The 16,840-nt window shown below is 40.9% G+C and overlaps 1 protein-coding gene across 2 annotated transcripts in view; it reads left to right on the top strand.

Annotated features, from left to right (window-relative positions):
* The window catches only part of NELL1 (neural EGFL like 1), a 278,091-nt gene that overhangs the window by 16,950 nt on the left and 244,301 nt on the right, over positions 1-16,840 (top strand). For both annotated transcript variants that reach the window (XM_059474163.1, XM_059474162.1), the window contains exon 3: positions 8,578-8,728. In XM_059474163.1, the coding sequence (XP_059330146.1) occupies positions 8,578-8,728 (151 nt within the window). The remainder of the gene's footprint in view (positions 1-8,577; positions 8,729-16,840) is intronic.

Here is a 16,840-nt window from a genome sequence, read left to right as displayed (position 1 = left end):
TGCCTGCAGGTGTCTGATGTTGGGCCATGGCAGCCACTTGGGGTGTGACAGTGCCAGTCACCAGCTGGGCTTCCAGTGGAACAGGCTGTGCTTCTCCTTGTGCTGCTGGAGAGCTTCCCTTGCTCTCCTTCCTGTGCTTCCCGTGCTCTCCTTCCCGTGCTTCCCTTGCTCTCCTTCCAGAGCTTCCCTTGCTCTCCTTCCAGAGCTTCCCTTGCTCTCCTTCCAGAGCTTCCCTTGCTCTCCTTCCCTTGCTCTCCTTCCAGAGCTTCCCTTGCTTTTTCTGCCCGTGTGGGTGGAAAAGCCAAGGAGGAAGCCCTGGAGGGAGGAGACCCATGTGCATTTTCTCTATACAGGCTTTGCCACTGTGCTTGCCCAGCCATGTCAGGCACCTTTGGCTGGCTGCTGTCACTGTGGTGTTTTATGAAAATCCTTTCACTAGGACTTTTCTCCTGAGAAGCTGAGAAGCCTCAGAAAAGAAATGTAAACAATAACTATCTGATGGCTGTGGAAGGTGGTCTGGAGATGGTTTACCAATAGGTGCATCTTTGATTGGTTCCATGTGAATTGGTTTTACTTGATGACCAATCCCAGTCCAGCTGTGTCAGGACTGTGGTCAGTCACAGGTTTTTTATTATCATTCTTTTCTAGCCTTCTGATGTCTCCTTTCTCTTTCTTTAGTATAGTTTAAGATATCATTTTCTTTTAATATAATATACATAATAAAATAATAAATAAATAATAAATAAATAAAATATAATAAATTTGTATAATAATAATAATAACAATAACAACAATAATAATAATAGTTCTGAAACACGGAATCAAGATTCTCATCTCTCTCCTCATCCTGGGCACCCTCACCAGCACAGGCTGGGGGTGCAGAAGCACTGGGGGCTGCCTTCACTCTTGGCAAATGTTCATTTGCAGCTCTTGTAGAGTGCTCTGCTCTGCTCCTTCCAGAGCACTCAGCTGCCAGGTGCAGTTTGAAACGCCGATAAAGCAAACAAAGGACTTAAGACTCTCTGACATCTACTTAATTAGCATGAGTGTGGTCACTCTAGCTGGTGCTCAAGTCAAGGCAATTTTCCAGAAGTGAAGAGTCTGATACTAAGCCACTAAATCAGCTAAATTAGTGGTTGAGGAGAAACTATGATTTGTTAAGTATTCTCTGTTTGATTTCAGTGACTCAAAATTCTCTTGCTCCTGGCAACTGGAGTTTTAGGGCTGGGTTTGCAGTGGCTTCCTGAAAGGATTTTTATTTATAGATACATATAATTTTAAATGCTAGGTGAATTTTGTTAGGAGATACCTATTTGTAAACTGGTTTACAAACATGTATATCAACATGACAGCAATAAATGAGCACATATAGCCAGGGGTAGTTTTGCATGATGCAAAAGCAGAGTTTACATTGAATAACAGTTTTCCCACCTTCTCTAGTGGAACTGCTTTTGCTGTATAGTCATGGGAACTTACCTTTGTGACACTAGCTGTTCACCCTGGTAATTGCTCCATCCTCTAATTTAATGAAAACCCATTAAACCGAAACAATAATTAAAATGAGACATCATCTCTGTAGGAGGCTTGCATATTAAAATCACCAAGCATTTCACTGCAGATGGATCTTATTCTTGAGAAACACTGTTTGAAGCAACACGTAAAAAGTGATTTACAATGAATAATCATAATTTAGGAAGCTGTGCTGTTGAACATGATTTCCTACTGTTTATTACTGACTCTGAGTGGAGCTAGCAAGGCAAAAACATTTACAGTGTCTTTTCATGGTGGCGAGAATGTTCAGAAGCAGAGGCGTGCTTATGAGAGTACATCATGCCCTCTTTGGTCCTCCCTGGTAGCAGAGTTTTTCAGAGAAGGGGGTGATGTTTTGACCTCTCTCTTTTGGGTTCCTGGCAGGTGAAGCCTTCTATTTTCTTATCATATCAAGAGAAATTTCTGTGAATTTATCCCCATAGCTCAAACCAAAAGACTGGTGGCACCTGCAGACATCTACATTTTGCCCTTGGTAGGTAGGCAGGCTCAAGTACCTGGAGCATTTCTCTGCTTGGCAGTGAAATGATTCTTTTTTGGAGATGATCCCCATAATTAGTGTAATCATCTTTCTGGGGCTTTTTGCATCTGTTTGTGGCTTGTGTGGACTGAGGAGTGGTTTTAGAAGGGTGGAAGTGAGTGGGAATGGGCATTTATCACTAGTGTTTTGCACTGTTGGTGTTGTGGGTTTTTTGTGTTTTTTTTTCTTTTCTTCCTTTTTTTTTTTTTTTTTCTTTTTTTTTTTTTTTTTTTTTTTTTTTTTTTTTTTTTTGTATTGTGAGACCAGTGTGCAGGAAGGGGCTTGGTGCCCTGGATCCCACTTGACTCAGAGGCTTTGGTGAAGCACCTGCTTCAGTGAACAAGAATGTTTTTGTGATGCTGTAGTGTGTTTTCATCCTCAGCAACTGTTAGGAGCTGCCTACACTGAGTGTTGCTAGTTTTGGATCATCCTTCTAATCTTGGTTTCATTTTGTAAAGCTGGTGACTTAAGAAAAAGTAGGGCACCGGCATGATTTTCTGTTTGTTTTGTTTTTTTAAATACAGTTTTCATTTTATTTGGTTTTGCCCATAGCAAGGTAAAAGCAAAAAAACGGTAATATTCAATTCTTTAATTGGTATAGCTTAAATCTGGATTCTCTGCTGTTGCAGGATTAATTTCCACTTGCTTGTCCAGAGTGACTGTTCAGTGGTTCTAATGAAAGCATGTTGAAGCAAATAGCTTTAAAAATGATTGAAGTTCCCAATAAAGCAATGTGTTCTGCAGTATGTTCTCTGCCAAGAAGTAAAAGGTATTCAAGCAGGTTAGTGAATGATAAAATGTACCTATTGCTTTAGAAAATGAGTTGATTCAGAACTGAATTTTAGTATTTTTCCACTAATGGAAGCATCTATTAAAGAAAAATTATTCCCCAGATGGATTGGGATACGGCTTTTAACAACGGGTGCACATTTCTCATCACTTAAAATTCCATCCCAAATGGTCATGTATTTCCCTTTGTGCTGTGGATTGTTGTCACTGTCAAAGGAGGCTTGGCAAGACCTTTGCTTTCTTTCCTAGCATTGTCCTTTTCGTTCTCCAGCTCATTTTGTCTCCTTCTGTGTGGTGGTGATTTTATTACACTTAATTAATGGAGCTGATGCCAACTCTGAATTTCTCCTAACTGGGGCTTCTGATGTGTTCAGGGTTACAAATGGCAGAAGCCTGAGGTTCACTTTTGAGTTGCTAGAGAGGGTGATGCACAGAGTGTTGAATCCACACACGAAGATGTGACTTGAGGGTCTAAATCAGGTGGGGTAAGGACTGATGCTGATCCTGAGTTATTGTGAAAAGTCAGCCATTCACTTGTTTTCAGAATTTTAAAAGTTTAATAGTAATAAAATGGTTATAAAAATAGTAATACAATTAGAGTAATAATAATTTGGACAATTTGAATCAGGACAATATGAGACAACAGAGACAAAGAGTTACAGACGGTCCAGGTACCTTTTCTGGGCACCACGAGCCCAAAAATGGACCCACATTAGCAGAGGATTAACCCTTAAAAACAACAGCCTGTTGCATATTCATACACCTCATCCATGATGCATAAATTCCATTCAAACACAGGATTCTGTTTGGGCAGTGTCAGCTTCTTCCTCTGAACCCTGACAGCGCCTTTGAGGTGGGAAGAAGTTCATTTCTTCTGATAATGGATCAATAAATTCTGTTTCTCTGAAAGATTCAGGTGTCCTGTGGCTGCTATCTCAGTGCGAGTCCATTCTTTAAAAAAAGTATCCTACATAGCATAGTTTCTATTTTAACAATTTTTATAACCTAAAACTATATTTAACACACTAATTAAGAGCGTTAATACAGCATTACTTTATAACGCAACACATATAATATCCATTGTAATATTTGCCAAAAGCCAATCATAAAATACATGCATTTTTCACATTGTTGTGCCTAATTCCATTTGGCATTTAGGGTTAGTGTGCACTGAAGTATCTGAATGGTTTGTGTGAGTGAGGTAAAGCCTGGCCCCAGAGCAGCATTGCCATTCCTTTGGTTTTATGGGAAAGTGAAAACACCCCTAAATTTGAGGCTTCGTTTGAAGGTGCTGATGGTGAGTGTTGTGAGTAGCTCCGATGTGGGTGAAATCTCTCTGTGTGGCTCAGGGTGTGTGCTGTGGGTGCTGAGCCCCTGTGGCAGGGCAGCCCTGGCTGGCTGCTGGTTCCTCTTGGAGCTCCTTTTGGCTTGGCAGGGCTGAATGGGCTCTCAGGAGACAGGGCGTCCAGGCCAGGGCAAGGTGGCATGTTGTCAGTGCCAGGGTTCCATATTGCCAGAGTTTTGTACCTCCTCGATGTTTCTGGTAGGCAGCTCCTCCAGGCACTAACTCTTCCTTGCAGTGACCAACTGACTCCAGTTCCCCTCAACCAACCAATCCACTCTTCTATAACATTCTTCTGACTGGCTACAGCTGTGGCCTGTTAAAATCAGGCCTGCTCCTAATCCTCAATAATTGGCTCAGCTGCAAGTCTTTAGGGGGTAAATTACATTTAATACTTTCTTTGTTTACTTATGTTCGATCGCCCTACAGTGGCATCCCTGGTGGTGGGGGAGATGGTGCCAGGGAGGGGACAAGGCAGTACCTAGATGGTTACTGTTTTCTGTTCTGGCAGACTGGACCTTTGGTTTGTGTTTGGCGCTTCTGCCTTGGACCCACAGCTTAAGAATTAAAATCAAGCTACACATATGCTCTCTCTGACAAAGGTGTGTCTTGTGCCTTTGTTCTGCTGAAGGTAGGAAGTTGCCTTTACTTGATGCTCTGAGATGATTTCTGTCTCTTGGACTTGCAAACATGCTTGCTTTCTTTCCTTGATTAATTTCAGAAACACCCTGGTATGTTTTAAAAAACCCTCCAGACAGTCACTATTTCAAATTAAGAAAATATAATCACATAGAAGGGCATATGAAAGTCGTAGCTGTGTTTGTTTATTTATTTTGCTGAGATTGCATTATCATTCAAGCATGAAGTGATGTTTCACTGAAGATTGCTGTATAAACCTATATTGTTCTATATTATGTAGGAAATATGACATTTCATTACAAGCAGACAGTTATTTTTATAGAGAGCATAAAAAGTATTTTACCTTTCATGCACCTGTGGTGAGGGGGTGTATGTATTCTCATTTTTTTCTATTTTTTTTTTTTTTTATTTTGAAGTGTGAAAGTCTACCTGAAAATAGAAGGCTCTTATTCTAAATGGGCTGTACTCCCAGCTCATTTGTATGGTGTTTTCTGCAGAAATCAAGCAGAACACAAACCCAGTGTTCCTGGGGATGCTGTGTGTGAGGGCAAGTGCTGCTGTGGGGGCTGTGCCATGGGACAGGAGATGGACAGTGCAGTGTTGGCCTCAAAACCTCTCCTTCCCAGTCCTGGGGTTCCAGCTGCAAGCCCAGGCTCTGCTCAGCTCCAGAATCCCAGCCTGTGTGCTAGATGTGTGTTAATTTTCTAAAAGCCTGGTTATGTAATTCCCTTTGTACCAATTACACTGGCACAGTGTTGCAAGCACTTTGTAAATACCATTTGTTACCCAGTGGTTTCCACCCAACACTCTGGAATTTCAGAACTGTGGATCTTACTGATTTTAATCAGCAGAGAATGAATATCGGTGTTTCATGTGGTTTTGGTATACTCTTATTTATGAAGAGGTGGTAGAGAATAGCAAAATGTTTCCAAGTATGTTTCGAACTGGAATAGTCAGTGCGCTGATGAACCATGGATGATTCTGAGAAAGGAGCCCTATATTTTTGTATAAAACTTGATGGATGGGTGGTGGGATGTGGGCCTTCCTATAATGAGAAACTGTTGTACTTTGCAAGGCTTGACTGAAGTTTAAACATATATGTTCCACTGACAGCACTGCCTGTGAGAGGCAGATTCTTTCATGTGAAAGAATTTTTGAAAGCTTTTTTAAGTCGTATTTTATTTCTGGTAACTGTAACACCTTTAAGGAAAAAAAAAGAGTAAGATATGAAGGTTTTTAACCTTCAAACAATGATAATAATCTTAATCTGTCAGGTCTTGGACATTTTACCTCTGAGTCTTACTTGTGCCTTGGAACACAGTACCAGTGTGTTGTCTGTTTCTGAAGATAGCACACTGGATATTGGTGAATTTATGGGTCTGTGGGAGACATAGTTTTGTATCTCTTGTATCAGCTTTTTAAAAAGAAACTGCATGATATTTATGACCAGTAATAACACCTGCTAGGTGAAGATAATGGTGCAGATAGAAAAAGCTAATAGATAAAGACAAAATCTGGTGTTCTGTGCTGGATTGTTTTTTCCTCTGTTCCACTATAGGATGGCAGTGGAGATGGTTTCTGCTCCTGGAAGCTTTATCCTCTGCCCTGGTAAAAGTGGCACTGGACAGACAAATAGTTTGTTGCTGTAAAGTGGGCACTATGTATTTATTTATCAGGGGAATTCGAGCCCCTAGCAAAGATTTTTGAATGATGCCTGGTGATTTTGGATGTCTAACTGGTACTTTGTAAGGTTTTCTGTGAGCTGTTTAGGTGGCCTGGAAAGGCCCAGGGATGGCCTTAAAGAGCCGACGCTTCAAAGGACGAGGAGAGACTTCTGATCTTGTCTCGGTCTTGGTGTTTATTAATTGTTTATCTAAAAGATTTTCCTTCAGCCCGACAGAGGTCTGCACAGCAAGTCAGCCATGGGCACACTGCGAGCCCCCGGGGCGGTCACTTATCTTTATACCCGAAGTTACGTGTACAATATTTATCATTTCTCCCCAATACCTTCTACCCTTATTAACCGGTGCACTTTTAGTAATGACCAATCCCAAAGTGCCACCACCACCACAGAAGATGGAGGCCAAGAAGAAGAAGAAGAAGGACAGGACACGCCCCAATTCCTCCATCTTACTTCTTTAGACCCCCCTGTACCAAAATCCTAAACCCTGTGTTTTACACTTTAACTAACTTATCCCTTCACCATTCACCCAGTGAATTCCTCCCAGTCCTCATACAGGTCTCATCTCCTGTGTAGGATCAAAATCCTGCCACCAGACACTTCTGGCAACATTCCAGGATTCCCGAGCCCCCCAAGGGTGGTCTCGGCCTCTCTGCACCTCCATCCTGAGGTGCTGAGATCCCACAGTACTTTTCACCAGTGAGCCTTTCAGAGTTCAAGTCTGGGGGTGCAAGCTCCTTTGGAGGGCTTTAGGTTGCACAGGACAAATGGAGACACCCAATTACCAAACATGCTTGAATGCTTTTTCCTTGGAGTTTGGTTTCAGTCCATGGCATTCCCCCAGTAGTGGTGTGTTTGAGGCTTTAGGTTGTTTTCCAAGCCACTCACTCTCCTCTCTGTCTGCAAAGCCTCATTTAATGACACAATGAAGCCTTTTTAAAGTGTTGGGGATTTTTTTTTCCCTTCTACAGTGAAATTCTGAATTGTAATTTTCATCACTCCTTTGTGTGTTACATCATGCATGCTGGGCTGGATTCTCAGCATTCAGTGGCGTTTCTCTGGTTTTCTACCAGCTGAGACTTTGTGCCAGCATTTTGGCTTCACAGTAAAACCTTTGGAAAGCAAGCACACTGGGTTTCTAATTGGTTATGACATCCAGGAACTGCAAGTGGCTCAGGTCTTGCAAAAATGTGAATAAAGCCCAGCATGAGAGACATGGCAATGGGCAGGAAGGTGAAATGCCATGATTTCTCTGCTTTGTCATTAATTGTGTTTTGTAATGATGATGCATAGTGAATAAAAGGATGAGTTAAAGATGAATGTGGTGGGGGGATGATGCATTTGAATCTTAGAAGATGAGCTGTGAGAAGGTGTGATGCTGCTTGGCCATCGTCAGGACTAGCGAGGCTGGAATGTTTCTGCATCTGCCTGGTCAGGCTGTAGTTTAATAAATATTGTATGAGCTGTCATACTTTGCTTGTTTTAAAGTGAGAAATCCCTGAAACAGCCGTGGATTGCAAGCGTGTCTTGTATTTATTTCCCAGGCAGGAGCACAGCCATATAGCATTATTAGCAATAATACATCTCTGCCTTACACCGTGCAAGGACACATTTCCTGTGATGTACGAGGGAGATGTGGTAACAGAGTCACTGGTGAAAACTGAAACTGGGGCTTGCTGAATTGTGTTGGGAGAGGCAGTGCCTGAGATCTCAAATTTAGGGCCCTGTTTATCTGACTGCAGCACACCTTATTTACAGCAACTTAATCTGCTCGCAGCAGACACAAATGGCTCAGCATCCCATCAAAAAATCCATCAGAAAATCAGTAGCTGACCAGTTGTGAACTTGTCAAATTGACAAGTGGACCTGCTGACAGAGATGGCATTTGGGTTTTTTCATTGGAAAAAATGCAGTGGTGCACCATGGCAGATGACTCTCAAAAATAAAAAATATTGGTGTGAAAATGTAAAATGTAATCTGAATCTTTCTGACTTAGCATTTTTACTAGACTGTTATCTCCCTTTTTTTTTTGTTTCCTTTTAAAAATAAAATTCTTAGATACAGAAAGAGAAATCCACGCAGCACCCTACGTGAGTGAGAAGTTAATACAGCTCTTCCAGAACAGAAGTGAGTTCACATTTCTGGCCACTCTGCAACAAAAGGCATCGACTTCTGGAGTTATATTGTCCATCCGAGAGTTGGAGCACAGGTAAGAGCAATTTGTTTCTCTCTCTTGCAGCAGCAACATAAAAGATTCTGAATGCTCAGTGCTCTGTTTGGACAATGTGTTGAAATGGTAGATGTAAAATCTAACATGCAAGTTAGAGCCTTTCTTCACAGTTTGCAATTTGCTACTTTTTTCTTGTTCTTTTTTTTTTTTTTTTTTTTGTTCTAGGAGGAATTCATTATTTATGTATCCCAATCTGTAAAATAACTTAAACAGAAAGATCAAAGCCAATGTAGTGTAGATGCAATGCACTTTGGAAGTTACAAACCTTGTAATGCAATTTTCCTGACTAGTTTATTATATGTGCTTTGGAGTTTGCTTTTTCATAAAAGTTAAACTTGCACTTTTCTTGCTTCACTATGTTTTATTACATTATAAAAGAATACATTTTCTTTGAGATTCAGTAGCTGAGCTATTAAGCAATTAAGCTACTTGTGCTTCCATGCAATACTGTGTATCTTTTCTTCCCAACATAAATACATTATGTTCCTATTTCATGTATGTTTCTTCCTCCTGCCCTTTTTTTTTTTTGTTTCTGGTTGTCAGTGTAGGAGGAAAAAGAGGTCTCTTTGATTGTCTGTTTTAGTGGTAGACATCGGTTTGTGGCCAAAAAAGAAAAAGGTGTACTTTTATTATGGTTCATAATGCAATTCCAATGATGTTGTGATGTTTCAGAGTGTGTGTTGTATCAAACAGTCTGCTATTTGTAACTTTGTGAATGCTTTTTTGGTAATTTCTTCCGTCTTGAAGGACTTTTATGTCTGGTCTGACACATAAAAGACCAGTGCTGGTCTTTTCTGTTGTAATTCAAGTAATGGGCCATTCCTTGGTTGCTCCCATTTCAAAGCTAATACCAATTATTCTGCAGCACTTCTATTAAAAAAAGTTCTCCTGGTATTTGTCTTAATCATGTACTTGATACTCAATTGTTACCCCAGTTGGCCTTTTTGTTGAGAAAGGAGGAGGAGTGACTTCATCATGGCCAAATTGTCAGTGGTGCCTTTTGCTAGTGCAGCAGCAGAGATGTCCAGACAAGGCTCCCCAGTTAAGGAGATGAGTTTGCTGCACTTTTCTGTCACCTGTACTTTCTTATTGCTCTTTCTCTTACTTTATTTCTTTTTACAATTTTCAGGCCACTGTCTCAGTCTAGAAGAATATTGTTTTACATTAGAGAGGGATCCCTCCCTCCATCTCTTCCTGATCTCCTTCTCTTACTCTATCATTCCATTTGCATTACTTTTCAATTTCTCCAAGCTTTTTCAGGCCTTTTGAAGTCATGGTTAACAGGATCAGTTTGCCATGTTAAGAGTTTGTTTATTATTTATTTGAGAAAGAGGACATTGAGGACAGCCATGGAACAGAAAAATGCTATTGCATGCCTGCACTTAGCAAAATCCAAGGTCAAACTAGACAGGCAGTGGTGATTATACAATGCAAGCACGTGGATTTTTAGATATGGCATCTACTGAATGCAGCTCCTTGAGCCCTCTATCTTGACAGGCAGAGGCTCGTGGGGAGATGTGCTCTGCAGGAGTAATCTTGGTTGAGCAAAATACACTGCTGTTGTCCTCTCTGGTGCTGAGGTTATCTGTAATATTTAAAATTATGATATCTGCTTAAAAATACATAGAGTTGAAGGATTGCCTGCTGGTCTCAGTTGAACCTTTGTAGCTCTGTGTAGTAACAGGAAGTTTCAGTCTCTGTGATTCCATGCAGGAGTTAGAACAGGCATGTCTGGTGCTGCTCCTGACTGCTTTTACTTCAGGTGGATTTACTGTGGCTGTCCTTCTGTTTTGGACTCACTGTTTATCCCTTAGAGCCACTGTTTGTTTGTTGGGTTGCTGCTCAGACCTTGGTAAGGATCCTGCTTCAGACCCCAGAGCTGTGATGACAGAAATTAATAAGGTGGATGACAATGAAGAAAGTATTTTTTAACATGGATGAGAAGCAGAGAACAAAGATTTGGGGCACTACTGAAGAGCACCATGCTTACATTAGATCAATGTAAAAGCAGAACTTTCAGGTTGATAATTTTTGATGTTTCTCTAACAGCTCCACTCACTCCATAGCTTTGCATGGGAACTGAAGTGGGTGCAGACATGTCACAGGGCAAACCTTTTATTAATTGTTGCTTCTGATAATTATCATGGTTCTGTTCTTGATGACATCAATTTTTTTGGTCAATCTTTTTCAATTTTCCCCATGTCCATGAAAACAGACACTGCAAAGAGGACAATAAAGAGTATCTTTATTTCATCAGGAGAAAGATGTGTGGGAACAAGTGTAAGGGTGCAATTGTTCCCTACCCAGTATAGTTTTTGGCTATGGAAAACCCAAGAACTCTTCTCAATTTCTTTTCTTTGTGCAAAATAGGTGATATTATAGTTAAAGGCTTGCTTTTTTTAACTTACCAACATACCAAAAGTGGCCAAATTAAAAGTTCAAGCCTTCAGCAACAAGTGACAAAAAGAAGCTCTGTTAGCTGTGGGGTTCATATCTCTATGGGAAATGTCTTTTGTTGTACACAGATTTAATAGATAAGAAATAGGTGTTATTCCCAGCAATGAAAATGTGTGTATATATATTCTGTTTTTTGATGTAGTGGAGATGATTGGGCTAAGGTAGTAAGGCATAGAATGCCTGGTTTAAATTTCATTTCTTCAGTAAGTTTTAGCAGATTTTTATTTTCCAATAGAATGGAGCTCTTAAACTGAAGATAATAAAATAAGATTAATAAAACTTATTTTGAAGTCAGTAATTTAGATATACTATTTTGTTACTCTAAGTGGATATTTCGTAGCAATTAGAGGTTTGTTGTTAATTTGAATCATCATTTGATGGACAGGACAATGATAATAATGCATCTTTGTTAGCATTTTGTTGGATCAGTTTAATGATGATGAAGGCTTTGTTTTCATGCTTCAAATGTATTACAGTAAATCTTGGAAAATCAAAATCTTAATTAATGCAGAGAAATTCTAATTGGAGAGTCTGATAGTTTGTGCAGTCTGTGTGTATAGTTATGTGGAATATAGTGGTAAATCTGAGGATTATGTTTTCCTTCCTAAATTAGAGCTAATAAAAATAATATAGAATGGACAGACATGTTACTTGGGGATGCAGAAGGTGGAAACTGCTTTGATCAGTGAATTCTGCTAGCCAGTTCTTCCCAGATGAGCTTTGTGAGCTATTTTGCTCCCAACCTTTGACTCTTTAGACCACCAAAACACTTAGAAAAGGCCATCAAGATATTTAAAATGCCAGCCACAATGAATTCCTCATTTCAACAGTGATTTAATAGAGTTTCACCTGAAGCTGTGTCTGCCTGCTCCTTAGCTGCTCTGGCCTTGCATGGTCCAGAGCCCAAGAGCATAAATTAGATGGAGTCAGCATTGCCTTTCAGCAGTTTAATCTCTCTTGATGGTTCTTCTCCACCACTGGCCAAGATCAGCATCTGGAGAAATATGTCCAGGATGTTCAGGATCCCATATGTCATTCTTTCTGAAGAATGTTTCACAATGGGAGAGCTCACTATGACAGAACAAATGGCTAAGTCATAAGATGATTGTTTCAAAGATTTTGTTACAGGAAGCATTAAAAACTTTTTTCCTAAATTTTCCTGTCCCCCCCCCACCTTTTTTAATATGCTTGTAACCTTTAACTTTAGAAACCTGATGCCATGCCAAATATCTGGAAACCTGAAGCTGATTGTACTGCTACAGTGAAATGGATTTAGAGTCCAAAATCTGCCCCTTCACTATGTAGCAGCAAGCTGTGTTGATATAAATATTCAGGAGGAGTCTGCTAAATGTGTCAGGCTCACAGTGAGACTTTCATTCCTTGTGGGTCAGTTTTGGGTGGGGAGGTGAAATAGGATGAGACTCCAGTTGGATATTTCCCCTAGGTGACACCATGAATGGCTCCTGAGGCTGTTGAGGAGCAGATAGAAAGCAACATTTGTATGTTCACAAATAACAGCTGGAAGGCTACCAGGCCATTCTGTGTTTAATTAAAAACACAAAGGAGTAATAAGCTGGTTAAATTATTCACTGAAACCTCGCTGATGAAGAGAAGCCTCTGCAAGTGACTTCTGACCCTAGTAGGAAACCTGAAAAATTGGATTTACTCCCTGCTATGTTTTAGATTATTCTCTGCAAGATGGGTATTTGCATATTGGATTCCAAGATGCCCAGGATTCAGAAAGGGAAGGGAAAATTCTGCAGATGTATCCATTAACCTTTTTCTTTTAGGGTAAAGGGCACATCTTAATGAATATTTATATGTGGAGTTGCTAAACTGGAAAGCTGTAAAGATAATAGGTGAAGACTGAGCCTTATTTGCACCCCTCTGAATGAGGTGATGTGAAATATGTGAGGCATTTACATGTTTTCCTTCTCAGAAGGCCTTTAGAGATGCAAATGCAAATAGAATTGTACTCACCTGCTTCTGTTCTTGGGGTTAAAGTACCTGAAAGGGTAAAGTGAGGAAGAACTGTTCTATAAATCTTCCACTGATGTAAGCATTGTGAGAGAGGAGTTACTACTGGAGGAGTTACCTTCCATCCTGTGGCTTCCTGCTGAGAGCAGGTGTTTTATGGACACCAGGCTGACAATTGTTGTCTCTCTGAAGCATTAACATGCTGCTCATAACCAGCTGTTGAGCACGTCCATTGGACCATGCTGGCAATTGGGGGAGAATGGCTGACAGTTTGAAACTCTTTAAACCCGAATTTGGACAGTGCAGAAATGTTATGGTCAGCCAGGAGCAGGACGTGTGGGTCCCCCAGGAGCCTCACACAACATGCTGAGTTATTCTCTTTGATTGTTTTATGGCCCTCTGATACAGGAAAAGAACCAGAATGTCTCAAACTTACACTAAACGCAACTTTCTGAAAACTGTCTGCTGAGTTTGGGCTGCTGGTTTGGAATGTGAACTCCCCTGGTTAATAAGACAGTTAGATGTCTGCACCATGTTATTAATGTTCCTTTGTGTGGTAGATGGTGGTCTGGTGACATGTGGAGGTTTTTGGGTTTTATTTGCAGTTTTATGTGCTGTTTTTAAACGATGCCTATGTGCTCTCTTCACTCCAGGCACTGTTTCCAGAAAGGGAAGGGGTGGCAGTGCCTGCCCTGATGGATGCTGGCTGTGAAAAAAGCTGCCAGAGCTCTGGCAGTGGGCAGGGAAGATGGAGGCCCCCTGGGACTGAGGGCATCAGGGACTGGACCTTGAGAGAGGGCAAAGGAAAATATTTTCATTTTTTTTTCCTCAGAGAGTCCAGGAGAAATGTGTTTGTTGTCTGTTACCCAGTGTGCAACAAGTCAATAATTACACACTTGAGAGAGACATGTGTGATAGTGTTCACAGGGGTCTTATGTTGAGGGAAGAGATGAGCATCTGACTCCATGTTTCAGAAGGCTGATTTATTATTTTATGATATATATTACATTAAAACTATACTAAAAGAATAGGAGAAAAGGTTTCTTCTCAGAAGGCTGGCTAAGCTAAGAATAGAAAGGAATGATAACAAAGCTCCTGTCTTGGACAGAGAGTTTGAGCCAGCTGACTGTGATTGGCCATTAATTAGAAACAGCCACATGAGACCAATGACAGATCCACCTGTTGCATTTCACAGCAGCAGGTAACCATTGTTTACATTCTGTTCCTGAGGCCCCTCAGCTTCTCAGGAGAAAAAATCCTAAGGAAAGGATTTTCATAAAAAGATGTCAGTGACAGACATCAGTTATTTATTTCAGACCTGCATGAGCCTGGGCACTCGGTGGTTGCACACAAGCCAAGCACACCATCAGGACTTCCCACACTGTTATTTGTACTCAGAAGTCCAGATTTGGTAACTTTCCAAGTACTGGTTAGTAGTTACTACTGGTCAGTAGTTTCCATGCAGGTTTTGTAATGTCAGCTAACTTCTGGGCATGCCTGAGGGAAGGGTGTTCACCTGGACGGGTGGCTTTTTGTCCCCTGGCTGTGATTATTTTATGTTACAATGGAGGTAGTTCAGCTAAGGGATGCATGGACCTTGGGTTTTTTGCCAAGTTGGCAATGTATAAATAGGCATACAAGGACGTACTGATTTGCTACATCCTTATAGTTTATTAGTTCTAGCCTGCTCTTCATTAAGGGATGGTAATTGTTCCACTGATTAAGTGTCCTTTCTTGCTGATTAGAAAAGTCTTAATAAACCAGCTTGAAGTGTCTAAAGAATACTGACCAGTCCAGGCCTAAGATGATTTTGGCATATTCCATGTTTGACAAATTCCAAACGTGTGGAATTTGTCATAATGCAAGAAATCACTGAAGGGCTGCTGAATTTCAGACAATAGAGGGAAGAACCTTTCTTCTAGGGACATCACAATTGGAGTAATTTGTTTTCAAATACTTTTCTACTGAGTAGTTTTACTCAGGTGACAGATCTCATTAGTAAGAAAACAATTCCTCCTGGTGTTTTTTGAGGTACATTTAAGGAGTTGTAACTGCAGCTTACTCCAGCCAGACTCTTTTCTGTCCTGCTGGCTGGGCTACCTTTGAAGCCTGCTAACATGCTGCTCTATTTTTAGGTGCAGTGTGGAACTTCCTGCTTGGTTTATTAGGACTAGGAGAGAAACCAGGCTTTTTTTTTTTTTTTTTTTCAGACAGTAGGCAGGTTGCAGCCATGGTGAAGGTAGATTTTTAGACATATAAAATGAAAACAAAAATGCTGAAGGTCAATCCTCACAACACATGCCATGGAAATAGGTAGCTGCTTTGTACCAGCTCTGACTCCAGCTGTCTTTTACCTGGCAGGCAGATGTTGGGGTTACTTTTTTCTTTATCTGATCAAAGAGGAAAGTAAATTTGTATTAGGGTGACCTCTGCCTAGTTGCAGGTACACAAAAACATCATAAATCCTTCATGTCTTGCAGCTTGCATGCCCAGCTGCCATGTATAAGATGGGTAGAACAAAAGACAAAATGTTAATAAATATTCTGTACTAATAGAAGATGTCAGTGTAGGAGGTTTTATTGTTAAATGTTTCAAGCTAAGCTGGTAGAACACAATTACTCTTGTCCCTCAGAGTGGCCTGAATAGAAAAAGAAAGTAATTTAATTGACTGAGTTTAGTTCTTTTTGCTTGAAATGAAAGCATAGAACCTTATTTAGGTAGTCAGTAGCACGGTGATGTTGCACTTTCAGGCTTTCACTTGAGAGGTTTGAAAGTGTTTAGTATTACATTTTGGATTTGCTTGCACAGAAGGAATACTTTTGGAATGGAGTAGGTGATGCAATATATGGGATTCAGCTTTTGTGTTTCCCTTTGCAGAAAGTTAATCTGAATTTTAGCAACCAATTTCTTTGTCCCAGGCAATGCTTCTATTCATGACACCTTTTGTGCTGCCTGATGTCAGCCTGACTTTGGTGATATCAGTGTGCAATCTCTGCCACAGCAGTGAGTCTTTAATGCTTCATTTGCCAGGTATGGTTTTGCTGTGCAGCCTCTGGGTCTGTCTTTATTCAAACCAGCTGTAAAAAGCAGCTTTGAACGGTTTGTAAGTATGGATGTTAGGGACACTTCCCTGTCTCACCATCCAGGGCCACTGTGGCAGTGACAGTCATGGCACACAAGACTCTTGCTGCACCAGACTTGTTCCTCAAGAGGAGTAGATCTGTGTGCTTGAGCCTGTTAAGAGCATTTCTTCAAAATCCAGTGTTTCGCAATGCTTAATGCTTCAGAGCTTGGGATTGTGCCCTGTCACTTCATAGTAACTAGGGTACAGGAACAGCACCCGTGGAAGCGACTGGAATATTTGAAATATTTGCCTTGGCAGGTGTAACTTGTTCTGGTTTTGCATCCACTCAGAGCTGCGGTGACAGCTGCAAAGTGAGTGTTTCCTTTCCTGTGAGGAGATGGATCTTTTCTTTCAGAGGCACTGCTTTTTCTCACCATGGCTTCATCGCCAGCAGGGGCAGTGCCTTGGGCTGATGCCTGCCAGTTTATCTGCAGCACAGAGCCCAGTGCTCCTGGCCTGGTTTGCTTTGCACTGAGGATGCTAAAACAAAATCTCAGTTATTTCATGCCCCTGTCCAGGGTGAGCCACGTGGC

The sequence above is a fragment of the Ammospiza nelsoni genome, chromosome 6 (genome assembly GCF_027579445.1).
Source record: "Ammospiza nelsoni isolate bAmmNel1 chromosome 6, bAmmNel1.pri, whole genome shotgun sequence".
In the NCBI taxonomy this organism is placed as follows: Eukaryota; Metazoa; Chordata; class Aves; order Passeriformes; family Passerellidae; genus Ammospiza; species Ammospiza nelsoni.
This window is presented reverse-complemented; position numbering and strand designations above follow the sequence as displayed.